The 15,065-nt window shown below is 42.2% G+C and overlaps 1 protein-coding gene across 3 annotated transcripts in view; it reads left to right on the forward strand.

Annotated features, from left to right (window-relative positions):
• The window catches only part of PTPN9 (protein tyrosine phosphatase non-receptor type 9), a 114,766-nt gene that overhangs the window by 87,079 nt on the left and 12,622 nt on the right, over nucleotides 1–15,065 (forward strand). For all 3 annotated transcript variants that reach the window (XM_033190969.1, XM_033190970.1, XM_033190971.1), the window contains 2 exons: nucleotides 5,812–5,905; nucleotides 13,474–13,540. In XM_033190969.1, the coding sequence (XP_033046860.1) occupies nucleotides 5,812–5,905; nucleotides 13,474–13,540 (161 nt within the window). The remainder of the gene's footprint in view (nucleotides 1–5,811; nucleotides 5,906–13,473; nucleotides 13,541–15,065) is intronic.

Here is a 15,065-nt window from a genome sequence, read left to right on the forward strand (position 1 = left end):
TCGGCTCACTGCAACCTCCACTTCCCAGACTCAAGCAATTCTCTTGCCTCAGGCTCCAGAGTAGCTGGGACCACAGGCATGCTTCACCACGTCTGGCTAATTTTTTGCATTTCTGGTAGAGATGGGGTTTGGCCATGTTGCCCAGGCTGGTCCCAAACTCCTGAGCTCAGGCCATCCACCTGCCTCAGCCTCCCAAAGTACTGGGATTACAGGAATGAGCCACTATACCTGGCCTAATAATCTTATGAATTCAATTTTTTGTTTCTTCTGGAGTTAATTACCAAATTTTTTCATTTCCTTTAGTTTTCTGTGTACGTTCCTCATTCTTTCTCTTTTTTCTTTTTGTTTTTTGGTTTTTTTGATGTTGCCCAGGCTGGAGTGCAGTGGCGCGATCTCGACTTACCCCAACCTCCACACCCTGGGTTCAAGCGATTCTCGTATCTCAGCCTCCTGAGTAGCTGGGATTATAGGCATCTGCCACCTCGCCCAGCTAATTTTTTTTGGTATTTTTATTAGAGACATGGTTTCACCATTTTGGCCAGGCTGGTTTTGAACTCCTGACCTCAAGCGATCTGCCCACCTTTGCCTCCCAAAGAGATGGGATTATAGGTGTGAGCCACCGTGCTTGGCCCTTCATTATTTTTCTATATGCCCAATCAGAATTATTTTACAGTGTCATCATTAGTTTCCAAGTGATTGAATGTATCAGATAGTCAATTGCGTCTTTTTTTTTTCTCTGAGACCTCACTTTCAGAACTTTTTCTTTCATTCTAGTCTAAACTGTGGTTGGTTATTCTGTAGGCTTGTTCCTCACTTTTTATCTTGTAATTTTCCCTCTTTCCTTTGTTGGATCTTGTTTCCTAGTTGTAGACCATCTTCTTTCTTTACTTTTATTCTATTTTGCTAGAGTATAAAACTCTAGGTTGGAAATAACTTTATCTCAGAATTTTTAAGGCAATGCCTTTCCAATTACTAGTTATGCTGTCTGTGAATTATCTGATCTTACTCTTTCTCAATCTATTTATTTGTTTGTTTGTTTGTGATGGAGTCTCACTCTGTCACCCAGGCTGGAGTGCAGTGGCACAATCTCAGCTCACTGCAACCTCCACCTTCTGGGTTCAAGTGATTCTCCTACCTCAGCCTCCTGAGTTGCTGGGACTACAGGCATGTGCCATCATGCCCACCTAATTTTTGTGTTTTTGGTAGAAACGGAGTTTCACCATGTTGACCAGGCTGGTCTCAAACTCCTGACTTCAGGAGATCTGCCCTTATTGGCCTCTCAAAGTGCTCGGATTGCAGGAGTGAGCCACTGCACCCAGTCTAAATTTCTTAAACAGAAAAAGAAATTATCTTTAAAATGCTCAGGGAAGAAAAAAGAAAAACAATAGATCATTTTAAAGGATTGAGAGAGGCTGGGCACGGTGGCTCACGCCTATAACCCCAGCACTTTGGGAGGCCAAGGAGGGCAGATCACCCGAGTTCAGGAGTTCAAGACCAACCTGGCCAACATGGCGGAACCCTGTCTCTACTAAAAATATAAAAATCAGCCAGGTGTGGGGAGGCTCCTGTAATCCCAGCTACTCCAGAGTCTAAGGCAGAAGAATCCCTTGAACCTGGGAGGTGGAGGTTGCCATGAGCCGAGATTGCGCCACTGCACTCCAGCCTGGGGGACAGAGCGAGACTCTGTCCCCGCCCCGCCCCCCAAAAAATTCACAATGATGTGCCTTAGTGTAGGTCCTCTTAAAATTTATTACAATGGTTACTTGATAGATTCTTTTAATCTGAAGGCTTGTTATTTAGTTACAGGGTTTTTCTTGTTACATTGTTTTTTAAATGATTTCTTTCCTTGCATTATGTTAGTTCTCTCTCTATATATATGTAAATATATAGATTATATATATATTCCTATCAGTCTGGTTGGATCTCCTAGAGTAAGAATTGACAAACTTTTTCTTAAAAGACAAGATAGTAAGTATTTCAGTATTGTGGGGCTTACAGTCTTTGTTACAAGTACTCAACACTGCCAAAATATACTTAGTGAGTACAGAAATAAATGAACCTGACTGTGTTCCAATAAAACTTTATTTACAAAAACAAGTAACCAAGGCATAGTTTACTGACTCAACACTGTCAATATATACTTAGTGAGTACAGAAATAAATGGGCTTGACTATGTTTCAGTAAAACTTCATTTACAAAAACAAGTGGCCAGGGCATAGTTTACTGACTTGTGTCCCAGAATGATTCTCTTAACTTTTTTCATTTTTTTCATTTTTTTTTTTTTTTTTAATTAAATGAGACAGTCTCACTCTGTCGCCTAGGCTGGAGTACAGTGGTGCAATTTCAGCTCACTGCAACCTCCACTTCCCGCGTTAAAGCGATTCTCATGCCTCAGCCTCCTGAGTAGCTGGGACTACAAAGCGCACACCACCACGCCCTGCTAATTTTTATATTTTTAGTAGAGACAAGTTTCGACATGTTGGCCAGGCTGGTCTTGAACTCCTGACCTCAAGTAATCCGCCCGCCCCAGCCTCCCAAAGTGCTGGGATAACAGGCATGAGCCACTGTGTCTGGCCAGTTTTTCTCATATTTTCATCACTTTTTTCATTTTGTTTTGTATTCTGGAAATTTCCTCAACTTTCTCTTTTATCTCATCTATTAAAATTATTATTTTTGATATTATTTTAAATTTCCAAGAGCTTTTCTTCTCTGTTCCTTTTTCATTGTACTCTCTTCTTATTTTATGTATAATTGTATCTCCTCTTTTCTCTTTGAGGATATTAATGATAGCCTTTTAGAGGTTTTCTCTTACTCTTTTTTTTAAAACTTCTGTAGCCCCCATGTGTTTGAATTATGGGTTTTTCCATTTGTTTGTTTTTTGTTTGATTTTGAGACAGGGTCTCACTTTGTCACCCAGGCTGGAGTGCAGTGATCCATCATAGCTCACTGCAGCTTCTGTCTCCCAAGCTTAGGTGATCCTCCTACCTCAGGTTCCTGAATAGCAGGGACTACGGGTATGTACCACCATGCCCAGCTGATTTTTTAAATTTTCAGTAGAGACAAGGTCTTGCTATGTTGCCCAGGCTGGTCTTGAACTCCTGAGCTCAAGTGATCCTCCACCTTGGCCCTCCCAAAGAGTTGGGATTACAGGCATCAGCCACCATGACCAGCCTGAATTGTGTTATTTGAATTGTGTATTAAAGTATTTGTGTTAGGGGCTTTCCTTAATTACATTGAGATCCTTGGCTTTTAGTTCACATTTATGGTCCTAAAAAGCTGCATGGTTACAAAAGCAGACAGTGATGAACAAAAACAAAAACAAGCTGCATGGAAGCTCGTTTTGCATGGATGAGCTTCAGATTATAATGATCAGACAACTAGTTTATTGTTGGGTATACTCCAAATGACAGAATTCTTTAACCTGATGCTGTTTACTTTATCCAGAGAAGAGTTCTCCCATCCTTTGGATCCACTGACGGGATCCAAGCTTGAATATGAGTGTAGGACAGGACAGTGAGAATGGGTCAGGGATTTTCACTATATAACATTCAGATTTTCATTTTATTCCCATTTTGAGCTCTGTTTCTCACCTTGCTCTCCATGGTAAGGGAGTTCTGAGGGTGTGCCATCTTGTCTCTCTATAGGTACCTCCCTTGGTCCTAGCTTCTATGTTTGGCCATGTCAGCCAAAATCCTCCTGATTTTTCTCTGTCAAAATGGGTTGAACACTCTTTGTGTGCTGATGTCTCCACTGTCACTTTTTGGGTTTGTAGTGAATATTCCTTTATCATCATTTTAGTGAAGCTACTGGGTGAATGGAGTGGAGTCAATATGTGTTAGACTGGCATTTAAGGTCAGGCTCGGTGACTCACACCTATAATCCCAGCACTTTGGGAGGCTGAGGCGGGAGGATTGCTTGAGTCCAGGAGTGTGAGACCAGCCTGGGCAATGTGGCAAAACCCTTTCTCTACAAAAAATTTAAAAATTAGCTGGGCGTGGTGGTGTTCATCTGTAGTCCTAGCTACTCCTGGGCTCAGGATCACCTGAGCCCAGGGAGATTAGGGCTGCAGTGAGCTGTGATTGTGCTACTGGACTCCAGCCTGGGCGACCCTGGAAACCTTTGAGATGTCTCAAAAAGAAAATAAAATTGGAATTTAAGAGATTTGGTTTGAAAATCTTTTGACAAATAAGTAGTAGAAATTTTTACCTGCAACTAGAGTTTTTTTGGTGGTATACCCCATTACTTTCCCCTTTACTCCCTCTCTCTTTTTTACTAATGTGCTCCTCATCTCTGTCTGAGACCTCATCAAAATGGATTTTACCACCCATATTTCTACCAGTTTTCTGATCAGTATCACTTAGGTAATCTCTAAGAAGTTTGAGGCTTTCTCTACAGCTCTCCTTTTTCTGAGCCCTTACTAGAATAGACTTTTATGCTTGTTTATGGCAACATAGGCTTTTTCTGCATGTACTTCCAAATTCTATCAGCTCTGTCCATTACCCAGTTCCAAAGCTGCTTCCACATTTTTAGTTATTTGTTACAGCAGCACCCCACTTCTTAGTACCAATTTCTGCCTTGGCTGTTTGGCAGAAAGAGAGAAAGAGTGGGGACTCCCATCCCCAGTCTTTCTCTCTCTTTTTAAATTGAATTAATTAATTAATTCATTGTTATTTTTATTTTTTGAGATAGAGCCTTGCTTTGTCACCCAAACTGGAGTGCAGTGGTGCGATTTTGGCTCACTGCGTCCTCCACCTCCCAGGTTCAAGTGATTTTCCTGCCTCAGCCTCCTGAGTAGCTGGGATTACAGGTGTGTGCCATTACACCTGGCTAATTTTTGTATTTTTAGTAGAGGCAGGGTTTCATCATCTTGGCCAGTCTGGTCTTGAACTCCTGACCTCAGATGATCCACCCGCCTTGGCATCCCAAAGTGCTGGGATTACAGGCGTAAGCCACCATGCTCAGCTTCTCTCTCTCTTTTTTTTTTTTTTTTAAGTCAAGGTGTCTCTCCGTCACCCAGGCTGGTGTGCAGTGGCACCATCATAGCTCACTGCAGCCTTGACTTCCTGGGCTGAAGCAATCCTCCCACCTTAGACTCCTGAGTAGCTAGGAGTACAGGTGTGTGCCATGATGCCCGGCTAATTTTTTGACTTCTCTCTAGAGGTAAGTTCTCATTAGTCCGGGTGCGGTGGCTCACGCCTGTAATCCCAACACTTTGGGAGGCCAAAATGGGTGGATCACGAGGTCAGGAGATCGAGACCATCCTGGCTAACATGGTGAAACCCCGTCTCCACTAAAAATACAAAAAATTAACCAGGCGTGGTGGCGGGCGCCTGTAGTCCCAGCTACTCGGGAGGCTGAGGCAGGAGAATGGTGTGAACCCAGGAGGGGGAGCTTGCAGAGAGCCGAGATCGCGCCACTGCACTCCAGCCTGGGCAACAGAGCGAGACTCTGCCTCAAAAAAAAAAGAAAAAAAGAGAGAGAGAGATAAGCTCTCATTACATTTCCCAGAGGGGTCACGAACTCCTGGCCTCAAGCAATCCTCTTGCCTCCCAAAGTGCTGGGACTACAGGTGTGAGCCACCATGCCTGGTCTCCCTCTCTTTTGAATGGAGGTATGTTTACTTTTAGAAGTAGTATGTACTTACCACAAAAAAATGTTAAATGATATGGAACTGTATGGGCTAGAGATTGAAAAGCTTCCATGTCTCCACCCCTAAGAGTAATTGACACCCCTTTTGCATGGTCAGACTTTGTACATACATACTGTCCCGACTTTTTCTTTATTCTTGCTTGTTTGTTTCATTTCCTTCAGGTCTCCAGGAAACCTAGAGAAAAACCGTTATGGGGATGTACCCTGCCTGGACCAAACTAGAGTGAAGCTAACAAAGCGAAGTGGCCATACTCAGGTAGACAGATAAATGTAATCTTTTTAGGTGCACTGGGGGAAATTGAGCTTCTTCCAGAGTTAAGCTTACTAATACTTTAGTAGAATGAAAGTAGACTCCAAGGCCAGAGAGATTAGGTTTGAGTTTATATTTTGCTACATACTAGTCTGTGACCATAGGCAAGTCCTTGAATGCCCATCTCACCGTATTGAGTGGAAAATAAATGAAATTCTTTATGTGAATGCTGATAGTGCAAGGTCTGATATATTGTAGGTGCTTCATAGGTGTTAAATTATTTATCCTTTACTCCTTAGTTGTAAAGTCATGGTCATATAGTCCAATTCCTTTGGTGAGTATATATGCATCAATACAAAGCAACCTTGATTTTAAGTGACCTCTGATTTCTCCATCTATATCTGAGGAAACTGTGGACAACTTATGTATACATAAATGTCTAGGGATAGAGATGAAATGGTCAAATGACTATTTTAATATATTAATTTGATTATATCTACATGTTAAAAACCTCATATGTAATCTATTACGAGATATTTAACGAACATTTTATTCAAACACTTTACATACACCTTTAACTAAAGTTAAAGGTGTCTTTAGTGTCTTTGTCACATTTGAGCCACTTTTTTTCTCCCTCAAAACAGAGTCTTGCTTTATTGCCCAGGCTAGAGTGCAGTGATCACAGTTCACTGCAGCCTTGACCTCCTGGGCTCAAGTGATTCTTGTACCTCAGCCTCCCAAGTAACTGAGACCACAAGCGTGTGCCACATACTGGCTAATTTTAAAATATTTTTGTACAGACAAGTTCTCACTATGTTGCCCAGTCTGGTCTTGAACTCTTGTGCTCAATCCTCTTGCGTCAGCCTCCCTAAGTGCTGGAATTACAGGCCACTTTTTGAGTCAGTCTAATAAGGTTTTCCAGAGTATAGTGTCTTTATTTACTTTTAAGTGTATGGCATTGTGACTGAAATTTTATCCGAAAACAGGAAAATCTGTTAGGGTAACATTAGGACAAGTTGGTTTTTTAATTCATCCTGCATCTTATGCATCCCCTATAATGTGATTCATTCACTTATTCCTTTGTAAAATCCTTAAAAAAAAAAAATAGAGAGACAGGGTCTCACTCTGTTACCCAGACTGGAGTGCAGTGACTTGATCATAGCTCACTGCACCCTTGAACTTCCGGGCTCAAGCGATCCTCCCACCTCTGCCTCCTAAGTAGCTGAGACTACAGGCACACGCCATTATACATGCCTGATTAAAAAAATTTTTGTAGAGCTAGGGTCTCACTCTGTTGCCCAGGTTCCTCCTGGGCTCAAGCAATCCTCTCACCTTGGCCTCCCAAAGTGCTGGGATTACAGGCATGAGCCAGTGTGCCTGGCCATAAATTCCTTTTTAATATAACTTGTTTATAGAAACATCCAACCTTAGAATTTTGAGATGAATGACTAAATTATTATCTTCTTTTTTTTCCCTTCTGATATACCAATTTTATTTAGGTGATGTCTCTAAAAAACCCAATTTTGTTAGGTGATCTCATAAAAAAAAAACAAAAAAACCCCAGCATTGACTGAGGTGTTGTTCAAAGTAAAGTTATTTTATTTTTATTTATTTATTTTTTTTGAGACAGAGTTTCGCTCTTGTTGCCCAGGTTGGAGTGCAATGGCGTGATCTCAGCTCACTGCAACCTCCACCTCCCGGGTTCAAGTGATTCTCCTGTCTCAGCCTCCTGAGTAGCTGGGATTACAGGTCCATGCCACCACACCCGGCTAATTTTTGTATTTTTAGTAGATACGGGTTTCATCATTTGGTCTCGAACTCCTGACCTGAGGTGATCTGCCTGCCTTGACTTCCCAAAGTACTGGGATAACAGGCATGAGCCACTGTGCCAGCAAAGTAAAGTAATTTAAATAGTACCTCTTTAACATGATACACACTATAAGGACTTGTTATAGCCCTTCTCTTTCTGGGGAATAATTTTTGGAAAAATTATTGCCTTGTATTTGGGCATATATGATATGTGGGTTGGGACCCCAGGATCATGGTTTCCAACGCTCTTGTCCCTGTTGTTTCAAGCACATAAACTGAATTCACAGTCTTATCCAGGACCCTTGGAGAAGATTTTCCTGCAGGAGCATTTGAGCTAAGAGACTGGCTGGCTGGAGGGTAAATTCATAAGTACTGCTGAGATCATCATCATATATGCCTGAAGGAGTGGAGTACAGTGGTTGAGTTGGGGCTTTGGAGTCAGAGATATCTGTATTTATCCATTTTGTTGATTTCCCTGTCTCCAGTACCTAGAACAGTGCCTGATATGTATTAGACACTCAGGACATATTTGTGAATGAGTGAATCTTAGTGTACCAGGCGACTCTTCTAGTCATCCTGTGGTTAATATGAAGATCATTGTCTGATTTGTAGTCCCTCTCCTTACTGAAACATTAGTGGAGGCTTTATTTTTATAGCAAATGGAGTATTTAGGCTTTTGTTTGTTTATTGTGATTTTAGTTTTTAGTTTTTTTTTTTGACATTATTCACTTTGGGGGGTTAGGAAAACAAAAAAAAAAATTATTTACTTAGCTTTGGGGACTTATTAACACTGTCATGAAATTTCCACCTATGGGGCTATTTTTCCATTCTTTCCTGACATTTAGTTGTTTTTAAATTTTAATTGATAAAATTTTATATATTTATGGTATACAGTATAATATTTTAAAATATTGTGCATTGCAGAGAGGCTAAGTCAAGCTAGTTAGCATATGCATTACTTCACATATTTACCTTATTTTGTGGTGAAAACACTTAAAATCTGCTGTCCGCAATTTTCAAGTATACAATATCTTGTTAATTGGAGGATTCAGGCTTTTTAGTGACTTGTTCACTTGATTTGCTTCTGGAATTTTAAAGCTGTTAGTCCCAGTTTCTGCTGAACACGGCTACCTTAATCTGTTTGGGCTGCTGCAAGAAAAATACCACAGGCAGGATGGCTTATAAACAACAGAAATTTATTTCGCACTATTGTGGAGTCTGGGAAGTCCTAGATCAACATGCTGGCAGATTTGGGGTCTGGTGAGGGCCCCTTTCTTGGTTCATAGACCACCGTCTACTCATTGCATCCTCACATGGCAGAAGGGAAAGGGGTGAGGGAGCACTTCAGAACTCTTCTGTTTTACAAGGGTACTAATCCCATTTGTGAGAGCTCTGTCCTCATGGTCCTCATCACCCAATCACCTATCTCAAGGCCCCATCTCCTAATACCATCACATTGAGGGTTTGGGGTTGGGATGTATACATTTAAAGTTATGGGGGACACAAATGTTCAGTCTATAGCAATGGCCCATAACATAGTGTGCCGAGTTTGTTCTTCCTACTATTTCAATTCGCCCCCAAGTATATACTTTGTCTCTGGGTCATTTTCAGTTTTGAGATGGAGTCTTGCTCTGTTGCCCTGGCTGGAGTGCAGTGGTGCAATCTCAGCTCACTGCAAGCTCCGCCTCCTGGGTTCACACCATCCTCCTGCCTCAGCCTCCTGAGTAGCTGGAACTACAGGTGCCCGCCACCACGCCCGGCTAATTTTTGTTTTGTTTTGTTTTGTATTTTTAGTAGAGACGGGGTTTCACTGTGTTAGCCAGGATGGTCCCCATCTCCTGACCTCGTGATCCGCCCGTCTCGGCCTCCCAAAGTGTTGGGATTACAGGTGTGAGCACTGTGCCTGGCCTTCAGTTTTAACATCCAATGATTCTTCCGAAGTTGCTGAAATTAAAAATTTTAATTCCCTGGGAATTAAAAATCACCAGTCTCAGCGACCAGTGCTAAAGCTGATAGTTCTTACTTATAAAGCAATAATGTAGGCCGGGCGCGGTGGCTCAAGCCTGTAATCCCAGCACTTTGGGAGGCCGAGACGGGCGGATCACGAGGTCAGGAGATCGAGACCATCCTGGCTAACACGGTGAAACCCCGTCTCTACTAAAAAATACAAAAAAACTAGCCGGGCGAGGTGGCGGGCGCTTGTAGTCCCAGCTACTCGGGAGGCTGAGGCAGGAGAATGGCCTAAACCCGGGAGGCGGAGCTTGCAGTGAGCTGAGATCCGGCCACTGCACTCCAGCCTGGGCGACAGAGCGAGACTCCGTCTCAAAAAAAAAAAAAAAAAAAAAGCAATAATGTAAAGAAGTGACAATTCTTTTCGAAGCATGAAGTTAGTTCCTCCTTATGTTCTTACTAATGTTGACTGGCATATACCAGGTAAATCTTTTGTACTTTTCCATACCTTCTCCCTTGGTCCTCAAGAGGTTATACCATTTGTATGTGCCAGGTTGAGTAGAGGATAGGCTTAGGCTAACTGCACCCTGGATTGAGAAGCCTGTTTGGAAGTGAGTGAGGCTTTTAGCATGCTGAGTCTGCTACAAGTGGTCTGTTAGCTCAGTGAAGTTGTCTGAGTTAGGGTAGGACAGTAATCATATGAGGTCAATACTAGCTGCTATGGGAGGGAAAACTGTGAGTTTATCACTCCACTATTTAGTCAAAGAAATAGTTTCTAAGGAGGAAACTCTTGACTAAATAAGTAGTAGAGTGATAAACTGATAGACTGACTGGCTAAGGAACACAAATCCAAGTAACACGGGTTTGACCATGAGGTAGAGATATCTTAGGAGGTTAGCTATGGAATACTGACAGTTCAGATTGCCCTCCCAGTGATAGGACCCACAGGAGAAAGAGTGATAGGTTGCGGAAAGTCAGTCTGACCTCTCTGTAGTGCAGTGGGTTATAAGTTTTCCCTAGTTTGCTATTGAAACTTTTCTTTTGTCCTCTGTAACCCTTCACACCTTCCCTTATCCATTCCACTGCCTCCATCCATTCAACTCTCAACTAGTTATACTATCACATGAAACTGCAGCTGATCGATGTTTCTCTTTTATCAGCCTGGATCAAAGGATCTTTTGAGTAGGTATTAATAAAAAAATGATGTTGAAGTAATTAAGACTGAGGACATTAGGAGGTGGGAGAATACCCTGGAAGAGAGGGAGTCAGGAGCTATTCATTGAGATGCCTTTGAATTTGACTGGAAGTTGCTTTGCATTAATTCAGGTAGTAATGGAGTTCAGGTGTATGGCCTGTCCTGTTAATGGTCCTAAGTATGAGGTGTAGCTTTATTTCTTCTCCATTCACATTTTGCCTTTTGTGTATGGCAGGATGGACCAGATATTCCTACTTGCTTGCCTTGCTCATTTGGTCCTGTGCTACAGTGTTGCAAGTCCTGATGGACCCTTTTCTTGTAAATAACAGTTTCTATTGAGTTATAGTTCACTCTGGCATACTGCCACTATTACTACTTGAGATGTCACTGGGGCAGTTACTACTGTTAATACTTGAGACTGTCATTAGGAGACTGAATGAAGGGGGACAAACATAGAAATGAAAACTTAAGACAAAAATAACTATTCTAAAGGAAGGGTAACACGGGGAAGAAGAAGACAGCTCCCTACTTCTACTGAGCAAAGGCAGCCCTGAGCTTCTACAGCCCTTTGTATTTATTGCGTAGCAAGAGCAGGGAGGAGGAGGTAACTATTGGTCAGCTGCTTAATTGATCACAGGTTCACATTATTGTTAACAGGCTTCAGATGTGCCTAATCACAAGCAACACTTGTGCCTTAGTCGTGACTGCCCTCAGCATTCCTTCTGGGTGGCAGACGCAGTTTGTCAGTTTGCTAACATCCTGCTTTCATGAGAAGTTTGCTTTTTGCTCATATAGCCTCCAGTGGTATACTGAGTTGATTGTGACCCTCATTCTTTCAGCCTCCAACAGTTCACATACCATACAATTTACCTATTTAAAGTATGTAAGTCGCCGGGCGCGGTGGCTCATGCCTGTAATCCCAGCACTTTGGGAGGCCGAGGCAGGCAGATCACGAGGTCAGGAGATCAAGACCACAGTGAAACTCCGTCTCTACTAAAAATACAAAAAATTAGCTAGGCATGGTGGTGGGCACCTGTAGTCTCAGCTACTCGAGCGGCTGAGGCAGGAGAATGGCGTTAACCCGGGAGGCAGAGCTTGCAATGAGCCGAGATTGTGCCACTGCACTACAGCCTGGGCGACAGAGCGAGATTCCATCTCAAAAAAATAATAATAATAAAAATAAAGTATATAAGTCAATGGCTGTTAGTATATTCACAGAGTTGTGCAACCATCACCACAATCAACTTTAGAACATGTTTTTCATTTCCCAAAGAAACCTCACACCCTTGGCAGTTACTACCTATTTCCCTCTAACCCACCCTAATTTATTTCCTATCTCCATAGATTTGCCTGTTCTAGGGATCTCATACAAAGAGAATCCTAGACTATGTAACTTTTTGTATCTGGCTTCTATCACTTAGCGTAATGTTTTCTAGGTCCATCCATGTTGTAGCATGTATTATCACATCACTCCTTTTTACTGCCAAATAATATTCCATTGTATGGATATACCACCTTTATTCATTTATCAGCTGAAGGACATTTGAGTTGTTTCCATTTTTGGCTATTATGAATAATGCTGCTATGGATATTTATGTATAAGGTTTTGTATGGACATATGTTATTATTTTGCTAAGGAGTGGAATTGCTGAGTCATATGGTAACTTTTTAATCTTTTGAGGAACAACCAGGCTGTTTTCTAAAGTAACTGTAGCATTTTACATTACCACTAGCAATGTATAAGCAGGGTATACATGTGTATGAGGGTTTCAGTTTTTCCACATCCTTGCCAGCAATATTATCTATAATTGATATCTGTAGTCATCCTAGTGGGTGATTAGTATCTTGTGGTATGGATTTGCATTTCCCTGATGGCTAATGATGAATGATTTTTTTTTTTTTTTTTTTTTTTTGAGACGGAGTCTTGCTCTGTCGCCCAGGCTGGAATGCAGTGGCACCATCTTGGCTCACTGCAAGCTCTGCCTCCTGGGTTCATGCCATTCTCCTGCCTCAGCCTCCTGAGTAGCTGGGACTACAGGCGCCTGCCACCACGCCCAGCTATTTTTTTTTTTTTTTTTTTGTATTTTTAGTAGAGATGGGGTTTCACTGTGTTAGCCAGGATGGTCCCGATCTCCTGACCTTGTGATCCGCCCTCCTCGGCCTCCCAAAGTGCTGGGATTACAGGCGTGAGCCACTGCGCCTAGCATAAGTTTTTAATTTTAATATAGTTTATCTCTTTTCTATTATCACTTATGCCTTTGGTGTCATATCTGTGAAGACTTTGCCTAAACCAAGGTCACAAAGATTTGCTCTTACCTTACATTTTATTCTGAGAGTTTTAATAGTTTTAATCCCTTACATTTGGTCTTTGATCCATTTTGCGTCAGTTTTTGTGTATGGTGTGAGGAAGGAGTCAGCTTGATTTCTCTGCATGTAGATATCTACTTGTCCCAGCACCATTTATTGAACTGAGGGTTTGAGCTGGCCATTTCACTGCTCATTTTCTGCTCAACAAGAAGAGAATATTCACACCTTGGGTTTTATTTACTGAGTACATCATTTTATGACCCAAATGGTATATTCTGTGTAGCTATAGTGATGTCTCCTTTTTTATCATTAGACAGATTACATCAATGCCAGCTTCATGGATGGCTACAAGCAGAAGAATGCTTACATTGGCACACAAGGTAAGCTGGTCCATCCCTCCCATGTTGATTTTGTGCCATCTACTTATGATTCCTTGTGCCAAATGACAGCATAATTTTTAAACGAATGGTAACTTGAGTGGAGGTTTTGGCCACTAGATCCTGGCCTTTTATAAAGATTGGTGGTGGTTGAGAAAAGCAGATAAGAAGTCTGGGGTTTCTGTACCAGGTATGCCTAGAAACTCACCCCATAGAGATAAACTGGAGATTTAAACACATAACACTATGGCCTGCAAGTTTTGGGGCTATTTCTTAATATTGGCAAGGGTGTAGGGTATCGGAATTAATCAGCCAGTGAGCTCTTCATGCTCTTCCTTTCTAGTAAGAGGCCAAGAATAGTGGACACCCCAGAGATTGAGTCCAATCTAGGAATGAGTATTGCGGTCCTAATAGGCCTAGGCTGGTTCCTATACCATCACAGAGCACTCCAATAAATGTTCTGACATAGATAGTATGTGCTAGTAAGTCTGACAGTGAAAACTGAGCTCTAGGAGGATTTCTCATTTTTTTTCTCTCTCTTTTGAGACGGAGTCTCGCTCTGTCACCCAGGCTAGAGTGCAGTGGCACCACCTCAGCTCACTGCAACCTCCACCTCCTGAGTTCAAGTGATTCTCCTTCCTCAGCCTCCTGAGTAGCTGGGACTAAAGGTGTGTGCCACCACGCCTGGCTAATTGTTGTATTTTTAGTAGAGACTGGGTTTCACCATGTTGGACAGGCTGGTCTCGAATTCCTGACCTCGTGATCTGCCCACCTTGGCCTCCGAAAGTGTTGGGATTATAGGCATAAGCCACCATGCCCGGCCTCTAGGAGGATTTCAGATGGAGTTTCTATAATGTTCCTATGATCCTAGTACTCTTCCTGACCTGGCCTCTCCATCTCAAGAATATCATGTCACTTTCAAAGATGGTAGGAGGAAATAATAACACAGAAGGACAACAGACCATCAATGGGCGTAAGGCCCTTTGACCACTGCAGAGCAAGATATGGTGGATACCTCCTTAATCAAGTGATCAAACTTAGTATCACCAGTAAAGGACAAAGGGACATTATGTATACCTCCTGATATGATAAATTGAGAAATAAATATCACCTGCATTGTGTATTGCCAGTTTTAAAATCTGAATCTAGTTATGGGAAACACTCCAGATTGTGTGACATACTATAAGAAAACTGGCTCAGACTCTCCAAAGTTAATGCCATAAAAAACAAAAAGGCAGAGAACTGTTCTAGATTAAAGGGAGACTAAAGAGAACCATGGCTGGGCACAGTGGCTCACACCTGTAAACCCAGTACTTTGGGAGGCTGAGGTGGGAGTATCACTTGAGCCCACGAAGCAGAGGTTGCTGTGAGCCGAGATTGCGCCACTGTACTCCAGCCTGGCTGACACACCGAGATCCCGCCTCAAAAATAAATAAATAAATAAAAGGACTGGGCACAATGGCTCACACCTGTAATTCCAGCACTTTGGGAGGCTGGGGCAGGTGGATCACCTGAGGTCGGTAGTTCG

This window comes from Trachypithecus francoisi, unplaced genomic scaffold, assembly GCF_009764315.1.
Source record: "Trachypithecus francoisi isolate TF-2019V2 unplaced genomic scaffold, Tfra_2.0 Lachesis_group3, whole genome shotgun sequence".
NCBI lineage: Eukaryota > Metazoa > Chordata > Mammalia > Primates > Cercopithecidae > Trachypithecus > Trachypithecus francoisi.